Source organism: Astyanax mexicanus, chromosome 8 (genome assembly GCF_023375975.1).
Source record: "Astyanax mexicanus isolate ESR-SI-001 chromosome 8, AstMex3_surface, whole genome shotgun sequence".
Classification (NCBI taxonomy): Eukaryota; Metazoa; Chordata; class Actinopteri; order Characiformes; family Acestrorhamphidae; genus Astyanax; species Astyanax mexicanus.
Window position 1 is genome coordinate 7,983,961 of NC_064415.1, and position 19,205 is coordinate 8,003,165.

Below are 19,205 nucleotides of genomic sequence, written 5' to 3' on the forward strand. Positions count from 1 at the left end.
CACACCTCCAGACTTCATGTAGCTTCAGAGTTCATCACTACACACCTCTAAACTTCATGTAGCTTCAGAGTTCATCACTACACACCTCCAAACTTCATGTAGCTTCAGAGTTCATCACTACACACCTCTAAACTTCATGTAGCTTCAGAGTTCATCACTACACACCTCTAAACTTCATGTAGCTTCAGAGTTCATCACTACACACCTCCAAACTTCATGTAGCTTCAGAGCTCATCACTACACACCTCCAAACTTCATGTAGCTTCAGAGCTCATCACTACACACCTCCAAACTTCATGTAGCTTCAGAGTTCATCACTACACACCTCCAAACTTCATGTAGCTTCAGATTAGATCAGCAACAGTAGAGAGTAGAGAGACTCATGGAATGGAGAGTTTCTATGATCGAGCAGCTTTATCTAGGCCTCAAATCAAACACAGCAATGCAGGAGAGCAGATACATCACGAGTCAGGGTCAGTATTGTTTTATTGGGCTATAAAAGGAAAGATAGGTACAACAACCAGGAAATAAGATCTGGACTTTGTTCGAGCTGCTGTGTGGGACAGTTGTGTTTCTCTTGCTGTGAGTTCAGTAAAATGGCAGAAGCTAATGTTCCATTGACTCAGGATGAGTTCAGCTGTTCAGTCTGCCTGGATCTCCTGAAGAATCCAGTGACTATTCACTGTGGACACAGTTTCTGTATGGTGTGTATTAATGATTGCTGGGATCAGGAGGATCAGAAGAAGATCTACAGCTGCCCTCACTGCAGACACACCTTCACCTCAAGACCTGTCGTGAGTAAAAACACCATGCTGGCTGAGGTGGTGGAGAAACTGAAGAAGACGAGACTCCAGGCTGCTCCTCCTGATCACTCTTCTGCTGATCCTGAAGATGTGGAGTGTGATTCCTGTACTGGGAGAAAACACAAAGCCGTCCAGTCCTGCCTGGTGTGTCTGGCCTCTTACTGTGAAGCTCACCTCCAGCCTCACTACCAATCTCCAGCCTTTAAGAAGCACAAGCTGGTCAAAGCCTCCAGACGACTCCAGGAGCAGATCTGCTCTCAGCACGATAAACTGCTGGAGGGTTACTGTCGCACCGACCAGCAGTGTATCTGCATGCTGTGTACCATGGATCACCATAAAGGACATGATACAGTGTCACTTAAAGCAGAAAGATCTGGGAAACAGGTACAAATATAAGTACTGTACACAGGATTTGTTGTAAATTGTCATTGGTTTTATTCAGTGGTATCCCAAAGTCATGGGACAGCAGTATGTAAATCGACCTGTTACCTAATCGGGCGGCTTGGGAACATATCGTCGCTGTCCAATGAAAAACACTTATCTCCAAACAGCAACTTTACAGGAGAGAGAAAAAACCTTTTAAACTTTCAATGGAAGTCAATGTAAAAATAGTTTATTTCATTTTTCAGTTTTATGTCATTTTGAAAAGTTTATATTGGTCCGTTCATCACAGCACAGTGTAAGGGACAGTTTGTCTGTTCAAATTATGTATTAAACTAAAATTTGCCAAAAATGGAGATGAGTGTTTTTCATAGGACAGCGACGATATAGACCTGTTTACTTTAAGTTGTGAGGTGTGAAAGTTTGTAAATTGAGTAGTTACTCCCATCTCAGTCATTTATTATAATCATATATTTTCCTGACATTCTCTAGTTAAAATATATTACCTCAAACTCATCCCATCCAGATAGGTCAACAGAAGATTTTATCACCCATAGTGGTGATGATTGTGACCGGTGGTATCTTACTGTAGAATGTGCATTCAGTTTCAGTACAGTAAACCTCACCAACATATGTCTCAGGTCAGTTCAGTGTTCTTTAGCTTCTGCAAAATGATGGGACCCAATATCAGCACCTGTCCCATGACATGTGGCATTTTAATTTTTAATTATTGTGTTTTGTTGGCTGGTTTATTTACAGAAGCAGGTGGTGGAAACACAGAGGAAATACAAGAAGAGAATCCAGGAGAGAGAGAAGGAGCTTCAGGGGTTAATAGAGGCTGTGGAGACTCAAAAGGTGATTTAAAATAAGTAGAAGAATGAAATCTGATTCTCTTTCAGGAACATCACTGTTTATTTTCCCTGCTCCAACTCTGTTATGGTAATCTGCACAACAGTGTGGACTTTACCTCTTTAAGCTCAGTATGGAGATAATATGATTAATATTAGGTGAAATTATCATCACTAATTGCTGATCATGCAGCATCTAGTGTCTTCAGTTCCTTGAAAATAGAACAGTGTGAAGGTATAAATCTATTTATCTATATATCTGTTCCACTACCAGCGCTCTGCTCAGACAGCAGTGAAGGACAGTGAGAAGATCTTCACTGAGATGATCCTCTCCATTGAGAGAAGACGCTCTGAGGTGAGGCAGATGATCAGAGATCAGGAGAAAGCTGCAGTGAGTCGAGCTGAAGAACGTCTGAAGAGACTGGAGCAGGAGATCACAGAGCTGAAGAGGAGAGATGCTGATCTGGAGAAGCTTTCATTCACAGAGGATCACATCCATTTCCTCCAGGTAACAAATACAAAGTTTATTTTAGACTGTTTATACCATCTTTTAAATGTGATCTATATCTGATATTAGTCTGAACTGTTCTTAAACTGAAGCTCATGCACTAAAGAGCAGAGCTTCACATGAAGTTTCAGTTTCATCATCTTCAGTATTACAGGAGCTGTCCACGAGTTCCAGAGTCTGCAGTTGGGCTCATCACCCAGAATGCATTTCATCTCACTTTAAGAAAGGACACATACCGTATTTTTTGCACTACTGTATAAGGCACACCAGATTATAAGGCGCATTTTATGCTACACTAGTAACTACTAATTAGTAACTGGTAGTAGGAACAGGGGTGTTCCTTCTAAACTAAGCAGCGAAAAGCTAAGCTTAGTTAAGTAAAGTTAAGTATAGTTTATTTGGGTGAGTAAAGCGCTTCTATTTAATTACAGTAAGCTTAGATTTACAGATTTCCACTAAAGCCAGAGCATTACCATTAGCGGCTAACTGCTAGCGGTAAATGCTGCCTCACAGTGCTACACTGAAGGACCTTGAGTGTTCCGGTAAGCCAGGGCAATATTAGCTAGAGATTAGTTGCGGTAACACACAGACACAGAGTCTGATATACTCTCCACTGAACACCGAAATAGCTAGCATGTTGGTTAGCTGCTAATGCTAATGCTGCTCCAGCAGTGCTAGCTGGGGTTACAGGCCGATAATGCTCACCTCTGAATGGTGAAAGAGCTAGCGCTTAGCACGGTTAGCAGCTAATACTAATACTGCTGCAGAACTAAACTGAAACTCCTGTGTAACTCTGTACATCAGTGGAGTGTCTTCACTGCTCCTTAATACCTGACTGGTAGAATTCATACATAAGGCGCACTGGATAATAAGGCCCACTGACTATTTTTGACAAAAATTAAAGGATTTTAAGTGTGATTTATAGTGCGCAAAAAATACGGTAATTATCCGCTCCCATTTAGTTTATTTTACATTCATGGTTTGTTTAAACTTTTGTTTTACAGCTTTTTATTTTTTATTGATGCTGCAGCGGCCAATTATTCAGAAGCATGCAGTTGTGATACAAAGACATCAATCTAAATATTTATGAGATCTGTAATCTCACTTTGAGACCCCTGAAACTCACTCGCTGCTTTCGTCCATTTTCCCTTGATAAATGTTTTGATTAAAATTCTCATCTGACTGTTATGAGTCACGTTGAGCGTTCCAGATATGTTTTAGATTTTTAAAACCACATATAAAAAAGATCAGATTCAGGATTTTTTTTCCATTCACAAAAATCTCTGCCACAGATAAATAATAACGTAACTGTTTTAAATATGATGAAAAAGATCAGGCTGTTTTTATCTGCTGTATAAAAATAATCTCAGAACTTTATCAGGTTTGATAAAGTGTGTAGTAACTGCTGTGTTTCATGAGCAGTGGGTGCAGTTATTCATGTTTCTTGTTCATGTATAAATAATAAATTAGTAATTGTTGAAGATAACACTGATCTGTGTTTGTCTTTATTTGTCTTATTTGTGTTTTTAAATAGAGTTTTCAGTCTCTCTCAGCTCCTCCTGGATCTTCAGCATCACCTGCTTTTACTCTCAGTCCTCTCAACACTTTTGAAGTTGTTATGAAGTCTGTTTCTCAGCTGAGAGGAAAACTAGACGAATTCTGGAAAGAGGAATTTAAGAAGACATCAGCTGCAGGTATAGTTATAATATTAATAATTAAAAATAATTCATCATCATCATCATCATCAGTATTTAATATTATATTAAATTATAATTATATTAATATCATGTTTCATCATAATAAATGGTATTACATGTTTTGTGTAAATTTGAAAATTATATTATTTCAGTTCAAACATGAACAAAGTAAAAGATGTTTGCAGGTGAGATGGATTACAGTATAAACCAATAGGCAATGGTATATGTTTATACTTCTTTACATCCAATCACAATCAGATCCACTCTGTCTGGATGGAGAGATTTATCTGGATTGGGGTTTTATTGAACGATGAGAAGCCGGAAAAAAAAAAAACAATACTCCAGTAAAGTATGGATTACTAACATTTATATTTAAGTAACATATCAAAATATGTGTAATGCATTAGTTGGCAGGCTGTGTATAAAGTGTGATTTTATTGTGATTGAAGGTCTACACCTCCACAGCTGGGTAAATTATGATTCTACATAATGAATTATTATGAATACTAGAAAATCCAGTATTAGATTATTTTAATGTTGTAGTAAATGTACAGAGGGAACAGAAGCTCAGTGATGCTGTGTAGTAACTGTGTACATTTTCCTGTAGTGAAGAAAGTGCAGATCATTCTTCCTCCTGAACCCAAAAGCAGAGAAGACTTCCTGCAGTGTAAGTGCAGCTCTTTCTCTCTCTCTCCCTCTCTCTCTCTCTCTCTCTCTCTCTCTCTCTTTCTCTTTAACCCTTTCATTCTCACACACACTCAGAAATAACACCACAATCTACAAATACACAAAGTTAAAAACTGACATTTATACCTCTACACCAGAGGGGCTGAGCAGAGATTACGTCTGTCCCAGTCTAGACCTGCAGGTACATTTTCTGTATGGAAAGATTCATTCAGATTTAGCCTGTGTAAATACAGAATTGTATTAATTTTCATTTATTAAGAATTGAATGGAAGATTTCCTACAAGATCACAATAAAATGTTTATCAGATCATAAACAACCACAGTAACCTGCCTGTAATAAAATCAGTTGTATAGAGAAGTGCCTTTTGTTTAAGTAAACCTATTTTTATAAATATTTTTAATAAATAATTGTATGTCTTGAATACTAAGAATTAAGGGTGTGCCATATTTTATCATATGCAATAATATCGCCAACATTTCTTTATATTGTGAACGATATTATACCCTGAAATATCGTGGCATATTAGCCACCCCAAATTATCACATCAAGGTACTACTTTTTAGCTTTTTTTAAGCAAAAAAAAAAAAATTCACACTGTTCTCATTTCCCATTATATAATTACTTAATACAGATTATATCTGTCCAGTATCATTTATTTTATTTGAATCCTGGATATATGGAGATATTTGGAGTGCATTATTATTAGTATCATGACATGTGATGACAATTACACACATATATATATATATATATTTTTATTTTTTTTTTTGTCATATCACCAAGAGTATCGCCATCACGAAAATACCAAGGAATATTGTGATATTATTTTAGAGCCATATTGCCCACGCCTAGTAAGAATGAATGATAATTAATTTTCACATAATTAAACATTACATCCCTGTACCTTCAGATATATAAAATATATAATAATAAATATAATTTCCCAGTGATTTTAGTATGTTCTCTGGTTATTTCAGTTTTAGGGGCTGTTTTTAGATCATTTTCTAAAAGCTGATGGGTTTTCTCTCTCTTGCAGATTCCTGTCAGCTCACACTGGATCCAAACACAGCCCATAAACAGCTCCTCCTGTCTGAGAGGAACACAGTGGTGACCCGCAGCAGAACAGTCCAGCCATATCCTGACCATCCAGACAGATTTGATGGATGGCCTCAGGTTCTGTGTAGAGAGAGTGTGAGTGGACGCTGCTACTGGGAGGTTGAGTGGGGAGCATATGGAGGGGTTCTTTTAGCAGTGTCTTATAAAAGCATCTCCAGGAAGGGAGGCGGGGAGTGTGGGTTTGGATTTAATGTTCAGTCTTGGAGTGTGTTCTGTGAATCCTCCAGATACACATTCAGATACAATAACAGAGATACTGTAATGTCCGGAGTGCCCGTCTCCTCTAGAATAGGAGTGTATGTGGATCACAGGGCAGGAACTCTGTCCTTCTACAGCATCTCTGATACCATGACCCTCATCCACAGAGTCCAGACCACCTTCACTCAGCCGCTCTACGCTGGGTTTGGGTTTAGCTTCAACTCATCAGTTAATCTTTTACTTTCAGCAAAATAGATGAACATGAAGAACAAAGAGAAGAGCTGGATGAGATCAGATAAGAACTGCAGAATCTAGACTGTAGAGCTGATCAAATACATGTATAATAGTGATGGGCTATATTGAAAGAAAAGTCTATATTTGTTCAATATTTGAAGCGATTCTCTATTAGTATTTACAGAAAAAAAATGGATTTAGTTTCTTTTATTTGTAGATAGCAATCAAAATAGTAACAAACAGCACTATTTAGAGTAGAAAAGCACTATTTTCAGTGAAAACATTTAATGTGATCAATCACAACAGTACTTTTCTTACACTTTTTCCTCTTTTTAAGGCTTAAGATTTTAACAGTGGGTTTAAATTTAAATAAAATAATCAATGTTCGATTGGTAAAGTGGGATTATGTTTACAGTAGTGGGATCAAGCACTTAATGTAATTTTGCTAGAAACCGTTTAATTCTTGCTCTTGTTGAAATACAGTTTTATATGCTGCTGCATGTGAAACTGTTCTTCTACCTGCATCGCCTGCATTAATCAATAAACGAAAACAGATTTAAAAAAAAACGAGTGAATCAGGGGAAAAAAAACCCGGACTGACATCAAATCGTCAATTAGGATTCATGGCCCCGCCCACCTTGGCTTGAGACTGCCAACTGCAAAGCCACATAGAAGGAAGCGTCACATTGCTATTAGCCAATCAGAGGGGACACATTTGCATGTCATGAATATTCACAAATAATAACTAAAATCCTGACATTATTCTGCACCCACCGAACCTCCACCCAACTGAATCAGCCTGAAAAAACACTTTTTTACAGAAACTGACTCAGATTAATGTGCAAAAAAAGAATAATGCAACAATTATTTATTTTAAACCTGTGCAAGCACAATGAAACTCGAATGAAACTATGAAAATATAAAAATAAATATTTAATTTAGCTATTTTTTCTATAAGAGTAGGAAGCAGCTTTCATAATGAAAACAGTTCAAACATAACCCCTTATATTTCAGCTAATGAAAAGCATAAAACATGCAAATCACTTCCACAAAAAATAATGATTATTAAAATCTCACATTAATTCTGATTAACCGCTCAGCACAAAGTTATAATTTTCATGTAAAGTTTTTTTCGATATATGATAATCCAGATAATAATGGAATGGTTTGAACACCATGGAAGTTAAAGCTAAATGTAGATTATAAGATGTAGAGTAGATGATTTTGTAGTAAAGGGGGGATTTTCTGAAGAGGACAGTGTGTGATTAAAGTCAAATTAACATTGATTAATTACTGAGAAATAAAAACACAGGAGAAACGAACATATTCATATTGTGTTGGGTAATATTGTATTGGTTAATGTTGCATTGATTAATATTCCATTGGTTAATCGTGCATAGGGTAATATCATATTGGTGAATTTTGCGTTGTGTAATAGACATCATTCCTGCATTTTGTTTTTTGGAAGAAATTGACATGATGAGTTTTGAATATAAGATGGACCATCCAGACTGTTCTCAGCAACAAGTCCAAAAGCCAGGTTCTGTCAGGGATCTGTTAGTACACTCCTGTAATGGATGGTATTTTCTGAAAGTGCTGGAATCTGTTGGAAATCATTAAATAAATGTGTGATTTTTGGAATCACAACTGATTATACTTCTTATTGCTGCCACATAAAAATATTTACTCTCTAAAGTAGCAACTTAAAATCTAAAGAATAACTAACAGCTTTCAAAACTATAAACTTGAGATAAATTAGAAGATAGAAGGTTTTTGTGTGACAGCAATGTTATTCTGTTTTTCTTTTATAAATGCTTTTCTGCTCTGTTGAATGTTCAGCATTTTTATTTTGAATGTACTCAGACTGTATTCTGTATTAAGACCTGTTATCTTGTCATGTTGTGGGGTACACTATCATGTAAATCAACAATTGTTGTGATTAAAAATAAATTCACTTTTAAAAGGAGAGTTTTAGCTCTAGTTTTATCTCCAGCTCTCATTCACTCACTCCTACATTCTGTAAATAAGATCAGATGAATGAACACACATTCACACACTGTCCTGTAGTGATGATGCTCTCAGGATGTTCAGTAGATGTCACTGAGTGACATCATGAGTTAAAGTGAAGGACAGAGAGCTGTAAGAAACTTTACACAGCTTTTAAAGGGTCTGTGAAACATATGTATTCATTTAAGCCTTTTAAGTTTAAAGAACACAAAGTAAGTGGAAAAGTAATAAAAACCCCCAATACTAAACTATTCTACAGTACTCCCCTCTGTACTGAGTGAATTGTACTGTGTAGTGTGGAAGAGTGAGCAGTAGAGGGCGCTAGAGCTTCAATAATGTAAGAGACAACAGATAATACCACAGCCTGAGCAGTGCTGATATTTTGCTATTTATAGGTTTATGTTTGAGTAAAATGAGCATTGTTGTTTTATTCTATAAACTACTGACAACATTTCTCCCAAATTCTAAATAAAAATATTGGAGCATTTTATTTATTAGAGCATTTATTTGCAGAAAATTAGAAATGTCAGAAATAACAAAACCTGAAGAACTGAAATTATGTAAAGAAAACAAGTTCATATTTATAAAGTTTTAAGAGTTCAGAAATCAATATTTGGTGGAATAACCCTGGTTTTTAATCACAGTTTTTTATGCATCTTGGCATCATGTTCTCCTCCACCAGTCTTACACACTGCTTTTGGATAACTTTATGCTGCTTTACTCCTGGTGCAGAACTTCAAGGTGTTCAGTTTGGTTCGATGGCTTGTGATCATCCATCTTCCTCTTGATTATATTCCAGAGTTTTTTTTGGTAAAATCAAAGAAACTCATCATTTTTAAGTGGTCTCTTATTTTTTTTTCCACAGCTGTATATTACCACTAATGAGTGTTTCATGAGATAGATATAAGACTCCATACAGTTTTTGATATGTAAATTGTGTAAGAGTTAATTTAACACTTTCAAATTTATTGTGCGTTGAGTTTAAATTTGGCCCTACCAGATATATATATATATATTTCTTTAATTTTTATTCCATTTTCTCCCTAATTTACAAGGCTTTTTACCCAACCCACACATTAGGACTCCCTCTATCACTAGTGATGCCCCAACACCAGGAGTGTGAAGACTAGCACATGCCTCCTCCGACACATGTGAAGTCAGACTCTGCCTCTTTTTGAACTGCCAAGTAGCATCACAGCACTAACGCTCGGAGGAAAGCGAATCGACTCGGTTCCGATACATCAGCTCACAGACGCAGCCTTGTGTTGATCCACATCACCCTTTGGAGTGATAAAGGGAGAGAGAGAGCCATCTACTGTACTACTGTACTCACCCAGAGAGAGAGTGAAGCCAATTGTGCTCTCTCAGGGCTCCGGCAGCTGATGGCAAGCTGCATGACCGGGATTCGAACCAGCATTTTCCTGATCATAGTGGCTTCCTGACCACTGGACCAGTTGGAGCCCTCCAGAGTTTCATGTATTTTTAACAGCAGCACCAGTAGTGGAGTAGTGTTGATTTTCGACTATATAGAGAGTTAAATTGACTTAGATTTAGTGTTAAAAAGGTAAAGCTAGTGTTGTCACTGTCTGTGTTAATGTAGCACTTGTGATTTTGTTGTGTAAAACATGAAATGAGTTGGAGAGCCTGAAGCAGAGATCACCAGCCTGCAGAAAGCTGCAGTTCTCAAGCCTCAACACGACAACAGACCGAGCACCTGGGTGGCCTCCTCACAGAGCAATGATTCAGATCCTCCAGATGTGAGACAACTTGCTTTTTATCAGTGATGAGCATCTACTTTATCTCAAAAGGTCTCTCTGAGAAAGTAACACAGCAGAAACCACACTTTATAAGGATATATATGGATTTGTAAGGACTTTATTAGAGTTTTATAAAGGTTTTATAAAGGATTTGAACAGCCTTTATAAAACAAATGCTGTATAAAATTGCTATAATGGATTTTCATCATCATTATCATCATTATCATTTCTTATCTGAATACAGGTAAACAGGAGGGTATAAAAAAGTGTTTTTGATTTTACCAAATTAAAAACCTCTGGAATATAATCAAGAGGAAGATGGATGATCACAAGCTAATCAAACCACCAAACTGAACTGCTTGAATTTTTGCACCAGGAGTAAAGCAGCAGAAAGTTATCCAAAAGCAGTGTGTAAGACTGGTGGAGGAGAACATGATGCCAAGATGCATGAAAACTGTGATAAAAATCCAGGGTTATTCCACCAAATATTGATTTTTCTTTCCATTATTTGAGGTCTGAAAGCTCTACATCTTTTTTGTTATTTCAGCCATTTCTCATTTTCTGCAAATAAATGCTCTAAATGACAATATTTATATTTGGAATTTGGGAGAAATGTTGTTTGTAGTTTATAGAATAAAACAACAATGTTCATTTTACGTAAACATAAACCTATAAATAGCAAAATCAGAGAAACTGATTCAGAAACTGAAGTGCTCTCTTATTTTTTTCCCCCAGAGCTGTATATGTTAAATCAAAGCAAACTTTTTTTTATAAAGGTTGTATAAATAATTTCTAAAGGCCCTATAATAACCTTAGTTTTTACAATAACTTAATTAAGCATTGCTAAAATTGTTAAATTGTTTGTAATGATTTTATTAAACATTTATAAAAGCCATACAAATAATTTTAAAGGCTTTATAAAAGAGTTACGAATGCTGTATACATTGATTATTAATGTTGTTCATCATCATTTCTTATTTAAGTATAGGTTAAAAGGGCTTTATACATTGTAGAATAACCTTACGAAAGATTGACATTGTAATGCATTATAAATGGCATAAAAATGGTTTATATATGTATAGTACATTTATAGTATAAAGTGTTCATAATAGCAATACAAATTATTGTATGGAAGGTTAATAAAAAAAGTCTTATAAAGCTGTTTTTAATGCTTTATTAGTGTTCTATAAGTATTTTTAAAGATGTTATAAATGCTTTATAAGAGTTATGTGCAAGTCTTTTTAAAGGTGTTATAAATGCTTTATAAGAGTTTTATACACAAGGCTTTTTAAAGGTGTTATAAATGTTCATAGGAATTGTATAAAGGGCTATAAAAGTGTTGTAAATGCTTTATAAGAGTTATATACAAGTCTTTTTAAAGATGTTATAAATGCTTTATGAGAGTTTTATACACAAGTCTTTTTAAAGGTGTTATAAATGCTTTATAAGAGTTATATAAAAGTCTTTTTAAAGGTGTTATAAATGCTTTATAATAGTTTTATACACAAGTCTTTTTAAAGGTGTTATAAATGCTTTATGAGAGTTTTATACATAAGTCTTTTTAAAGGTGTTATAAATGCTTTATAAGAGTTATATAAAAGTCTTTTTAAAGGTGTTATACATGCTTTATAAGAGTTATATAAAAGTATTTCTAAAGGTGTTATAAATGCTTTATAATAGTTTTATACACAAGTCTTTTTAAAGGTGTTAAAATGCTTTATAAGAGGTATATACAAGTTTTTTTAAATATGTTATAAATGCTTTATAATAGTTATATACAAGTATTTTTAAAAATGTATGAATGCTTTATAAGAGTTATATACAAGTATTTTTAAAGATGTTATAAATGCTTTATAAGAGTTATATACACGTCTTTTTAAAGATGTTATAAATGCTTTATAATAGTTGTATACAAGTCTTTTTTTAAAGTTATTGTAAATGCTTTATACGAGTTATATAAAATATTATTAAAGGTGTTATAAATACTTTATAAAAGTTGTATACAAATCTTTGTAAAGGTGTTATAAATGCTTTATAAGAGTTGTATACAAGTATTTTTAAAGGTATTGAAGATGCTTTATTAGATTTGTATTAAAGCATTTAAAATGTGTTATAAATGCTTTATAAGACTTGTATAAAGGGTTATGAAACTCCTATAAAGGTGTTATAAATGCTTTATAAGAAAAGCCCTATTAACTGTTTTTAAAGGTTTTTCAAGAGTTGTATAAAAGTCTTATAAATGTGTTATAAAAGCTTTATAAGACTTTAAAAGCCTTATTAAGTGGTTTTAAGGGCTTTTAAAAGGGTATAAATGGGTATAAATCCATAAATACTCCTGAAGATTAGCATTATAACACTGGAATGACTGGAGTAACCTCTGTGAACTGATGGGTGCAGGACTGTGAGCACGTTTCTACACACACACACACACACACACACAGGCGCATTAGCACGTACACACAGCACAGAGACAGACAGGTGAGCAAACACTCGCCTGCCTTCATTATTACACTCTGACGCCTGTTCAGCACAGCCCAAATCCCTCCTGTACAGGCCTGTACAAGCTACACAACACAGCAGAGGAAAGGTTAGACCTGTGAGAGAGAGAGAGAGAGAGAGAGAGAGTGTGTGTGTGTGTGAGAGAGAGAGAGATAAAGTACACTATATAATAGATTTCTCTTGAAATCAAGGGAATTAAAAGGAGTTAATCCTACTTTTGTTGGGTTGCCAGATGTATCTGCTGGCCTGCATTGCTGAACGAAGCTCTACAGAACTCATACTATTCAAAAGTACTGGATGGAGCTCCATCATTCCAGAGAACACATATCTTCTGGGGGCTTTTATACCCCGCTATCCCTCACCTGGACTTAGATGTGATGCAAATAGGTTCATGTTTATTTGTCTGCTACTTCAGGGACTCCTATTCTATTGGCAGTACTTCTCAATTGGTGCAACCTAAAGTAGAATGGGCGTCCTTAAACGTTTGAATATATAGTGTATATATCTTTAGAGAAAAATGGCATTTTGCTGTTTCAGTTTTCATAGCTGAGACCTGAAGCATCATCTTATTTAACCCGGCTGTTAGCCATCATGGTTCAACTGTTCCAGCCAGAGACTGTAAAAAAGATGGACGCCGTGTCGCCGTTCCCATTCATTCAGTGAAAATGAAGCAAAAATCTTCCTCCATGTTGGCGATCCTGAAACCCGCGTCTGTAAAGCGCAGTAGAGACCAGAGGAGGAAGAAAGACTGTGGAGAGACAGCCTACTCATTTAAATAACCCCACCCCTGAGGGCTGCCTCGAGGTCACAGGCTGCAGAGCTGAGCTGACGGTCTGTTATTGGTCCCGCCCAAAACCAGCACTTTTACAATAACCACACCTTTTTTGAATAGAGCTGAATAATGTTTTAAAAACCAATTTTGTGGCGTTATAAAAATTTGACAATATAAGCAGAGTTTACACTAGCTGCTACATTTAAATAATGAAGGTAGAATTACAGTATATTAGAAAAAAACGTGATTGAAAGTTGTCTGTTTTGCCATTGAAACCTATGGGGATGGGTGGGGTTACACAGCTTTCTGAAACCGAACAGCAGGGGGCGCCCGACCTGTGGTGGCTTCACTTTTGAGAGACGATGCTCTGTCCAGCTATACACAGTCTATGGTTCCAGCCTAGTGTCACGGTGGGCTAGGCAGGAAGACGTGGAGGCGGACGTAATCGCAGGTAAGAATTTATTAAATAAATAACAAAGAAACAGAGAAACAAACCAAAACAAACGGGGGGTAATGATAATATAATAGGGTGACCAAACGTCCGTATTTCCCGGGACATGTCCGTATTTCACGTCCTGTCCCGGGCGTCCCGGGTTTTTTTCAAAAAGTGAGGAAATGTCCTGGTTTTTAAATTACCTTCACTGGACCATTAAATTTACAGGCACTAGGGCACTGCGCTGCGTGTGACATAATCCCTGAGTCGCGTCAGTGAGAGCAGCCCTGTTCTTAATCAGAATGTAGACAGTGGGACTGTCAGTCAGTGCTGCCAACTCAGCGACTACCGACAAATCTAGCGAGTTTTTGTGGTGTTATTGGAGACATTTGGCGACTCTGGGATGAACACACGTATTTAACGTATTTACAGATCAGGATGTAAATATAACTGTCTTCAGTGTGTATATTGAATTTAACTCACACAGTCTCAGTCAGTCTCTCACCACATTCACCACATAGCCTCGTCACTCACCTCCTCCACAGTGTCTGCCTCTTTATAAAAAGCTAAATATCTATTGAACCATTGAACAATTTGTCTATGATAGCTTTAAAAATACAGAAAACGTAAAAAAATAAAATAAAATAAAGCAAACAAAAACCCTAAAAAAAATTTAAATTAACACTTCCGGCTAACTGCTGCTCTTATAATAACATTTAAGAACACGGCAAAAAAAAAAAAAAAAAAAAATGTATTTCATGTAAAAATGAAGTTACTGTAAAAAGTGACGGCCTATTTAAAAAGCAACAGATGTTGTTCATTTGTAACATTTCTAACATATTTAGGATGTTTTTTACTCACTTTTTTCACTCCCACAACCTTAATCCTTTACAGCTTCAAAAACATGTGTTATGCAAATTAGGTGTTGACGTCCCAGGTGTCCTGGTTTACCTAAATGAAAATATGGTCACCCTAAACATAAACAAACAGGGAAAACAAAGAAACAAATGAGTAACAGAAACAAGACTGAATAAACTAAACTTTGAAAGGAAAGCCAAGGAATAAACAAGGGCTATGACTAGAGAAACCGCGGAACGACAAAACAACAGAGGTTAATGCAAAGGCCGACGAATACAGACTGAAACACAGGGCTATAAATAGACAGGAAACAAACACGGGAAGTAGAAACACCTGGGCTAGGGGGTGGAGCTACAAATAACACACAGGTGAATGGAAAATTACTGGGGAACAACACAGAGCAGCACGGGTCACGTGGGGGTCACACACAGAGACATGAGAACAGACAGGAAACAGGGCAAAGACGTGACACCTAGCAGAGGCCGGTTGCCATGTCTGCATCTCTTGTTTTAAATTAGAAGCAATAAATTTGCCACCCCTTCACACATTTACAGTGGAAACACTGCATTGTCTGCTGAAATCTTAAAAATGTCCACTTTTGAAAAAGTGGCAAATAAAAAACCTGCAAAAATCCATGTCCAGTATATGGTATTTGTATTTGTTTAGGCCAAAAAAAAATCATTTTGGTGCATCACTAAAATGTACAGTATTTGTGAAGTTGATTTTGACAAAGGTCAAAGGTTAGTAAAGATTAGCTTTCATATTTTCCACCCTTTTTTTTGGGTTTCGTTCTAAATTTAGCTGTACAAACTGATTATATCTAATGCACATAGTTCACAACCAGCTGATTGTTTTTTTTCTGCATGTACACCAGAGGTTTTAAAAAGAATTAGAAATGTTGGTTATCTATACTTTACTGAATAGTTGTTGATTTATCAGACAACCTTTTATTTTTACTTCTTACATTTTCACACAATTATCTGACCTTTCTTCTCCTTACATTTTATTAAAAACAGCCTCGTACTCCTATTTCTTTTCAGCTCGTTCTTCTTTTTTCATTCCGGCTTCTCATCGTTCAATAAAACCCCTATCCAGATAAATCTCTCCATCCAGATAGAGTGAATCTGATTGTGACTGGATGTAGAGAAGTATAAACATATACCATTCTGACTCCCTATTGGTTTATACTGTGATCCATCACACCTCCACACCCCCCCCCCACACACACACACACTCCAGTAAGAACATATCAGACGTATGTAGTCTAGTATGAAGATGATCCGTGCAGAGACTCAAGAGAACTCCAGATAAACTCTAGTCCAACTAAACTTTAATATCTTTAATATATTTACATTCTACTAAAATACATTCATTTACAATCAGCATATATGCAGCTGAAACAGGAAACAGCCTAGTGCAAAATCCCAAATTATATTATCAACATTAACATTTTAATAATAGAACATTATAGTCATTATAGCTTTTAATAAAATGTGTTTTGGGGAGGGCGGGTAGGACCATAGGACTCTGTGGGCGTGGCCTAAGCTTTAGTTTTTAATCTTAATGGCTTTATTTTTCTCCTTACATTACTTTTACTTTTATACTTTAAGTAGTTTTGAAAGCAGTACTTTTTTAAACACTTTTACTTTAAGAGTAAAAAGCTTGAGTTGATTCTTCAACTTCTACAGAAGTATTTTATTAAACACAGTATCTATACTTCTACCTACAGAGTAATGAACGGGAGTTGGTATTGGAATAGGATTGGTCTTTGGCTTTCAGCAGATCTAAAGATACACACACACACACACACACACACACACACACACACTTGCATTGTGTAATGTTCACTATCAGTGCAGAGAGAAGGGCAAGACTTTAATTAGGTCTGTGTGTGAACGGTTTCTCACAGCAGGAAGCTTTCACTACACCGCTGACTGATGGCCGAGGTGGGAGATGCGTGGCGCCACATTGTTGGGGGACGCCCATCCCAGGATACTACAGGACTCCTAGAGGAAGAGCTACAGTGTGAGTTAACAGAATCTGTGATATCAGATTCACTGTGAACAATTTTAGCAGCTTCAGCTTTAAAATGTTTTTAAAAAAGTTCAAGTTTTGAGTTAAATCAAATTGCATTTACTATTTACTTCGACTCACGATTTTATAGCAATTCAAGTTTAAAATAAAGAGGATTTCTTTACATGAGTTACATTCACTTGTTAGGTATTTAAATTAATTCATTTAATTTCTACACATAAGCAAAACTCTTCTATGAAGCAAATTTCAACTTGCTCTTATAGTCTTCAACACTGAGAGTCCTATTTTAGTGATCTATAGGCAAGCCATCAACTGTGTATCATGCAACATGTTTGGGGGCGTGTCAGTGACAGTCTTTGCTATCGTAACGACGGGAAAAGTATACTTTGTGCAGCTAAAAATGCACAAAAGGCATGGGTGTGTTTTGAGTGTAACGTGAAATAAATCAATCAGCATGTCTCTTGCAAAGATACAGTGTGCTCTGACTTTGGCGGATTGCTATTTTAATGGCGCAGTGTTTCTGCCCTTCTCAGTAGAGGAAACTCATTTACAAGGACAGTAATGTTATTTTATTTCTGAATCTGTTTATTGCTCAAGTAGAAGTTGGGTTTGTGCACTGCTGTGTGCATAGATTGGAAAGGTAGGTAAGATAGGTAAGGACGTCTGACTGTTGACTGTTTTCAGGGTTTAAATCAGTCAGTGGTGCAACTGTGTTTTCTGGCTCCAAGATAGCAATACACCAGAAATTCACCTGAACACACCACACCTCACTTACAGATCACAATAAGCATTAGATATATCCACTATTTTAATAGCGCAGACTTTGTTAATATCAAAGCGTGAAAATTGACTGTTGGTGGGGTATAAGATAGCAATGAGCATCACGACATGCCTTGAGCAGAACCCATTGAGAATCTTTGGGATGTGCTGGATGGAGAAGAACTGCTTTGTGCAGTGGTCAGACTCTACCATCATCAATGCTGCTGCAAGATTGTGGTAAAAAATGTATGCAACACTTGATTAAAATACATTTTATGATGTTGCAAAAGCTTATTGAAACAATGCCACATTGAATGTGTGCCACAATAAAAGATAAAAGGCGGTCCAACAAAATATAAGTGTGTGTTTTTTTTTTTTTTTTTTTGGCCAGGCAGTATATATAAATAGATGGTAACATATTGTGTGACTAGTGATTATAAGTAAGGACGTCTGACTGTTGACTGTTGTCAGGGTTTAAATCGGTCAGTGGCGCACCTGTGTTTTCCGCCATCAAGATAGCAATACACCAGAAGATAACCTGAACATACACCGTACCTCTCTTTCAGATCACAATCAGCATTTGATATATCCTTGAACTCCTCCACTATTTTATTTTAACAGCGCAGGCTGGGATTGGTTGGGTGTCAAAACAAGAGGTTAACATTCATATTTGGGATTAAGGAGCCCAATTATATAAGATAGCTTTGAATTTAGAAAATGAGTTCAGAAAATGACTTATTTCGCAACAGAGAACTAGAACTAGAGCTATCCGTCCACAAAATCCGGCCACGTTGAGGTGTGCTTAGCTAAATCATAGGTGTCCAGAGTATTGGCCAACACCAGATACGACTATTGCTGCCAGTGGACTGCAGCCTGTTGTCGACGTGGAAAAATCTGGGAATGAAATAAGCAGGAAAGAGAGATAGAGAGAGATAAAGAGAAGGAGAGAGAGAGTGCTATGCTGCTCTGGCAAAAAGCTACGATCGTTTTTGTAGGGGCCTCCAGTTTTTGTCGGTCAGCTGACTGGCCGAGCGCATCCTGAATGGGTTCATACTGGTGTGAATATGCCTCCATTTATAGAAAGGGCTCTGATCCGGTCGCCTGAGGACGGACCCAACGTTTTTGGACCGCTGCCCCGTCCGCAGACAACCAAGGCCTTTGTTTTGTTTATGATCTGCATTCCTAATAGCACTAATTCTATACTATCTCTTCAAACAAAGTCCGTCCCCAAAGCGAGGCGGGAGCGCTCCTCAGTGATATCATCGCTCCTCTGGACCCCATAAAAGGCAGGAGGCAGGAGTCCCGCGAGTGCAGTCCGGCTCTAAATCACTGGAGTATATTTCAGAACAGCCCATAAAGCATTACTGAAGGTATTTAGCACAGACGTTACAAAGTTCTCGCACTAACCGGCGCTTGATCTATAGCAGCCTGTAATGGTGAGCATTTGCTAAGAAGCATTAGAGGCAGAGTTAACCCAAGATCAACCACAGAGTAGAGCTTAGATTCTCTGGCCGAACCCGACCTGACCCCAGGCCTGAACCGATATCGGGCTCCAGAAAATAGTCTGAGATGTAGGCATCTGTTTTTTTATTATATTTTTATTTTATATAAAG

The 19,205-nt window shown here is 36.7% G+C and overlaps 1 protein-coding gene across 1 annotated transcript; it reads left to right on the forward strand.

Annotated features, from left to right (window-relative positions):
* On the forward strand, positions 1-6,625 carry LOC125803893 (tripartite motif-containing protein 16-like). Its single transcript, XM_049482480.1, has 6 exons — positions 1-1,187; positions 1,944-2,039; positions 2,307-2,540; positions 4,075-4,234; positions 4,845-4,904; positions 5,962-6,625. The coding sequence occupies exons 1-6, from the start codon at positions 597-599 to the stop codon at positions 6,492-6,494; spliced, it is 1,674 nt and encodes a 557-aa protein (XP_049338437.1). The 5' UTR covers positions 1-596; the 3' UTR covers positions 6,495-6,625.
* Positions 6,626-19,205: the final 12,580 nt, after the last annotated feature.

Coding starts and splice junctions, on each gene's coding strand:
- LOC125803893 (XM_049482480.1), top strand. CDS start 597: ATGGCAGAAGCTAATGTTCCATTGACTCAGGATGAGTTCAGCTGTTCA. Junction 2,541..4,074: donor ATCACATCCATTTCCTCCAG/GTAACAAATACA, acceptor GTTTTTAAATAG/AGTTTTCAGTCTCTCTCAGC. Junction 4,905..5,961: donor CAGAGAAGACTTCCTGCAGT/GTAAGTGCAGCT, acceptor TCTCTCTTGCAG/ATTCCTGTCAGCTCACACTG.